General features: G+C 49.2%; 1 protein-coding gene across 1 annotated transcript in view; it reads right to left on the reverse strand.

The window, feature by feature from the left end:
• The window catches only part of HACD4 (3-hydroxyacyl-CoA dehydratase 4), a 38,190-nt gene extending 34,896 nt beyond the window's left edge, over positions 1–3,294 (reverse strand). The window contains 2 exon segments of the mRNA XM_030294288.1: positions 1,829–1,925; positions 3,189–3,294. Coding sequence (XP_030150148.1) covers positions 1,829–1,856 — 28 coding nt within the window. The 5' untranslated portion in view covers positions 1,857–1,925; positions 3,189–3,294.
• Between the last annotated feature and the right edge of the window lie 2,706 nt (positions 3,295–6,000).

The raw sequence follows: 6,000 nt of genomic DNA on the forward strand, positions 1-6,000 counted from the left end.
TAGAACTTGGGCCTCTGGTGGGGATTTCTGGAGCTGCTGAGAGCCCTTGCTGCGTTTGGAGAGAACTGAAATAAGAGGGAAAACAACCCTTCCTCTAAATAGGATAAATCTGTTGGTTTAAATTCTAAAATGAAATCCCACTGTGTTAAGAAACACCTAGGGAGGACTTTTGGGCCTTTACTGTCCCGTGATCATTCACATGATGGTAATCTATCGAGCACTGAGGGCTGCTCGACGGCTCCATGAGGTGAACACTATTATCAACATCCCCATTTCACAGATGATGGCTGAGGCAGACAGCCTCATGCTCTCATCCGCTGCCCTGCACTGGCTACAACACAGCATTATCAGTCACACAGCTCTGGGACAGGAAAGGTAGCAGGTGTTACCATTCAGGTGATTAGATTGCTATTAAGCTACTTACTATAATTTATACACGGACTCAGGAATTGTACTGAACCCCCACTTGGTTGTTTTCAGTCTGCTTTCCATATGAATGGTTGTGTGCCTTTAATAAGTAGCTTCTATAATTACAACAGCAGGATATAATTAAGAAATAAACACACTGCTGACTAAAGCAATTTTTCCCACTGGAAGGGCCAGGCAGGATAAGAAAGAGTTCATTGCCCACTGCTTGGCTTTTCCTCTGCTTGAAGACTCCCAACATTCATAGATGAAATTCAAGCCTTAGGCTGTATCTTTGGAGGCCGCTGAAGGCAAGACTTTAACTACAGATTTACAGTAAGAAAACGGCAACATCGGGGCGCCTGGGTGGCTCCATCGGTGAGCGTCCGACTTTGGCTCAGGTCATGATCTTGCGGCTCATGAGTTCGAGCCCCGCATAGGGATCTGTGCTGGCAGCTCAGAGCCTGGAGCCTGCTTCGGATTCTGTGTCTCCCTCTCTCTCTGCCCCTCCCATGCTCATGTTCTGTCTCTGTCTCAAAAATAAACATTAAAAAAAAATTAAAAAGAAAAAAGCAACATAAAACAGGTTTGGTAACCCCAGAATTAAATTTCCTTATGATACACAAGTCTGAATTGATGAACACAGCAGGACTTTCCCCGGGGTATATTCTAGGTGTTTGCTTTTAGCTGAATCCAGCAGTTGCTCAAACGGTCAAGTCACCCAACATTTGTACACTGTGATGACACTTACCCACGTGGGGATGGAGCGTGAACAGAATGTTATTTTGACAGCCACTTAGTGATTCATTTTTTACAAATTGAAGCGCTAGTCAAAACCTTTACTTTTGAGAAAACTGGAGGAAACTACCAACTCCCATATAGATGGCGAGTCATCTAGAAGATGTGTCATTTATTTAGGGACACATTACTCCTGAAGGGGACCAAAGAGAACCCTGGTGACTGTAAAGTTTGTCTCTCACTTAGTAGTAGTCTCCAGTTACCTTAAACCTGGGGGATAAGAAAACAAGGGAAGAATTTGGTGAATTCCTGATTTCCCTGCACAAAATGTTATACTGGAATTTACAGATTTCCTCAAGCCCCCTCAAATCCACTAAGGTTTGCTGCAGAACCAAAAAGGAAGAGTGAAATGGCATGCCCCAATGGCAGGCATGTCTGTGTTTTCAGGGCGAATTGCCTAGTCAGAGGGAAGCCAAATCCCTTTCCCTCATCTTACCTGCCCCCTTCTCCAAAAAGGCTTGGTTTCTGCAATAGGAAGCAAGGTTACTGAAAAATGTGGTTACTAAATTTCAGAGCAGTGAAGGATATTAGGTGAAGTTCACAGAAGTTAAAATATTAATATAAGCAGGACTGGGTGAAAACAAGGATTCAAAGTTAAAAATCCAAAACTGTTTTGGAGTTTTACCTTCTCCAAATGAAAATCGGACTGTCATATTGGTAAATATCCATGAGTGGCCACAGAACTGGATTAGTAGATGAAAAGATAGGTGTTCTTTCTATACCTATAGATACAGGAAAATACCATTAAACACTTCCTTCATCATCCTTTCAGCATTATACACACATTTCTTAACTAGTCTATTGGCCCACCTGAGCAAGAGAAAACTATTCCAGAGCAGTCTTTAATTTAGTTGCCTCTGTAATGCACAGCAGATTGTGAAATGCCCCATAGCATGCATTATCTGCTAAAAGGAGTGTCTTTGGTTTGCTTAAAGCCAAATATGGTTCTGTTTCAAAATTCACTTTAGCTTTGAGGAAGTTCTAACCTTGCTCTCACAAAGGAATAAAAGGAAGTGTTGCAAAGATGGCTCTGAATATTTGGGGGAGAGGAGGAAAAAAAAAAAGGATGGTGAGGGCTTGATGTGCCCCACGTGTTGCTGTAGCTGGGCCTGCTCAGTGCAAAACCTGAGATGACTGGTTTAGGGTTACGAGAGGGGGAGTGGTGATGGTGGCATTTCCAAAGGGCGGATCATTCAGTAGTTGGCCATACCCGACTTTTGAATGTATTACGTGATGGGGGTCAGCACCCTGCTAGTGCCTATTGTATCTGCAAGGGCAGATCGTTCCCTTCGCCAGACACACATAGAAAGCAGTTTAGTGGCTCCGGCCAGAAAAGGGAAGTCAAGCTGAGTTTAAAAATGGGTTGCTGGGGAGATGACTAAGGGATGATTGACAGATACAGTTTGAGGTAGTTAGGCAGAGCATTGTTTGAAGTGTGCCCGGGGGTTCAGAAGGGTGGTGGGAGTGGCCCTGCCTGTGTAGACAAGGATCTCTCCTCGTTGGAGGTGTGAAATCTCTGAGAAAGAGAGCAAATAGGCTGGGAAGCAGATACAGTGTAGCTTGCCGACAGGCATCCAACAGATGAGGAGGGGTGGGGAAGAAGGATCCTTCTTAAAGCTGCAAAAGAATCACCTGGAGTGTTGGGTAAACACTCACATTCCCCAGGCTCTACCCCCAGTACCACTGAACCAGTTTCTCCGGAACTGGGCCCTGGAATCTACACGTGCCATAGGTGTTTCTGCAGCAGGTAGACCTAAAAACCTCCTCGCAACGCTGGGTCTGAGAAAGTAAGGAAAGGACTCCGGGTGGGCGGAGGGGGGAGGGAAGAAAGCACCCAGCCAGCTAATGCCCGTCCAGAGCTCCAGGGCGTGCGGGGCGCTGGGCTGTGCAGCGCCGCGCTGCCGGGGGACGCGGGGGGATGGAACCCCGCCCCTGGCGCCCCTTCCCCCGCGCTCCTCGCCTCCCGCCGCGGCCGAGCGCCCTACCTGGGCTGCAGCCAGGCGGGCAGCGCCATGGGTGTCACGGGCCGCCGCCGCCAGGCCCTCCAGCGCCGTCAGGGAAGGAGCGCCCGCCCGGGAGGGGCGGCCCGGCGGCCAAAGCCCGGCCCGGAAAGGCGGGGCCTCGCCACACTCAGCAATTTACAAAAAAAAAAAAAAAAAAAAAAAAAAAAAAACCAAAACCCCCAAACCCTAAGGTCTTGCTTTGGGCCAAAGATGAAAGTCAAGTTCCTGAAGTTCCCGCAGTGGCTAGAGCGCGCTGTCCCGCGAGTGCCCGGCCGGGGCGCGGCACGCGCGCGAGCTTGGGCAGGCCTGGCGGCGGCCCGAGCGCACCCACGGGGTTCGCGCAGCGCCTGCCAGGCCTTGCTAATCTTTGGATGGACCCTTCGTTGCAGCTGCGTGGAAATTAATGGGGCCTCCCCCCACCAAATGCCAAAGGCTGCACCGGTCCCAGGTGGGCGCCTGCCTCTCTTATTACCCTCACCTGTGAGAGCCCGTCAGCTGTGGGCACGCTCTCCCTAACACCTTCTTTTCAGCCAAGGGCCTGATGGCTCCAGGAAGGGGCATCCTTGCCCTCTAATCTTCCCCCGGGTCTTCGCAGATGTTTGCAAATCCTCTTATTCACGTTGAGTCTTTCTTCCTATCCTGCGCCCAGCCCCCAGAAAATCTCCTGAGCCCTCCGGCTTATGGCATCTTTGTCTCGCTCCATGCTCAGAAAGCCCGCCTCCTGCTTTGCTGATCACCTCCAGACCGCCGTCCAGTGTCTCTACCGTCTAAGGGAAACCTCCCCAAATAAATTTAAACCCAAGCAAACAACAAGCCAAGAAAGCACTTGCCAGTAAGTGGGACGACAACACCTGATTTTTGGAGCTGGAAGCTAGTACCCCCATTTTACCTACAGGAAGGTTGAGGCTCGGAAAAAATGTTAAGTCACAGTCCACGTGGCCGATAAAGGGCGGTATTCGAACTTCAAGGCCGGAGTATGTTTTCATGAGGCCATAGGTTCCTTCCTCACAGTTCATTATGACCCCTCACCTCATAGCCCACCTCTGACAGCTAGGTTTCTCTGCACTTTTCACCCACCTGCCCTCTGCCAGAGGTTCATCCCTCCCCTGCATTTACTGGTCCCTCTCCAAATCACTCCATCTGGCATTACTGGCATGACCACGGTCTCTTGTTGCATCCTTATCCACTCCCTTCCACTGGCTCACGCCCCAGTTTAGAAACATAGGCAACTCTCTCCTACTCTAGAATTAGACATTTTATTCTGTTTCTTTCTTGGTGATTTGCTTTCTCTCTCCTCTTTGCTCATAACTGCCTGCCTGCCCTGTCTTCTAAATCAGACGTGTCTTTCATTTCTTACCATCTTCCTGTTTCCGAACACCCTACACTTTGACTTTCCTTCTCAATGCGCTCCTGAAACTGCTCTCTCAGGGAGTGGCCTTAATTTCCTGAGCCTTCGTCCTATACTCACCGCGTAGACAACTCTACACAGACCTTGCTCTTTGAGAGCATTTGATCTAAAGGGCAAACGGACACACAAGCAAACACTGGTGGCCAACCTGTCACCGAGGCGCAGGCCAAGCCTGGGGAAGAGGAAGACAGTCCTGGATGGCCTGGAGTGGGACAAAGAGACTGCCCAGAGGAAGTGACCCTTTATCACCAAACACAGCCCCTGCGCCTACATCCTCCTCCTTCCCCCTCCTCCACCAGCCTCCTGCATTTACCAACTTCCCATCCCCTCCCACTACCTCAACACCTCAGTATGTTCTACTTCTCTCACCTCCTATCCTCTCTTTCTCCCTAGATGGGTCCCCTCCTCCTTCTCCTGCTCTGTTTTCTCAAAGTTCTGCCCTGGGCCATCTTGTCCATTGCCACCGTGTTATCCCTCCGCACAGACATTCACCACTCGCCACTTTATCTGCACGCAGACAACAGCCAACTGCATTATCTCCAGCCCCTACTTTTTTTTTTTTTTTTATTAATACCAGCTCTGGCTTTTCAACAGCTTCTGGATATTTCTGCACGAAGAGCCTACTGCAAGTTCCCACTGAGCCCGTTTAAGCATACTGTCCTTCTCCTCAAATCACTGTCTTAGTTCCCACAGGGAAACCCCCATTTTCCTCGCCACTGATGTTTAAAATTTGGGAGTCATCATGAAGTCTCCCCATCCAATCAAATTCTACGGATTCCATCCTTTCCAGATGCCGTACTGACCACTCGTATTCTACTTCCGTTCCTCATGACCCAGAACCTGAATAAAAAGACACAAAAAAAGCTCCCTTTTTACTTGCCAAAGAACAAAGTAAACAAACAAAAATCTTCTTCACATCAGTTAGGGAACTGTACCTTGTTTTCCAAGGAATAAACACAGAAGAGACCTCACAAGAGAACCCTTGGGGTGGGGAGTAAATGCTCCCTTTCCTTTGGCAAGTCCTCCTCAGCTTCTGCCAGCTTGACCAGAAGAGCTTCCAGCAGCCTTCCTGCCCCCTCCTTCTACCCAGACTACCATACGTTAGTTGAAGACTACCGGAAGTATTGTTAAAACACAGCCCTGTACCAGCTATTCTCCTGGTCAAAATCCCTCTGGTTCCTCGTTAACTGCTACAGCTAGAAGGCAGGAGACTCTGGCCAAGTAAGGGAGAAATGGCAGGAAACCCTGCTCCCCCCCAAATCCTCTCCCCGAGTAATAAATATTCCTGCCCCGACTTAACACCTGTCAATAAAAGGTAGCAACCCGAACCCGAGGCACAGCTGTCCGTTGAGCTCACCTGGTCTCACCTCTCAAGAGTGGACTCTC

The sequence above is a fragment of the Lynx canadensis genome, chromosome D4, assembly GCF_007474595.2.
Source record: "Lynx canadensis isolate LIC74 chromosome D4, mLynCan4.pri.v2, whole genome shotgun sequence".
NCBI lineage: Eukaryota > Metazoa > Chordata > Mammalia > Carnivora > Felidae > Lynx > Lynx canadensis.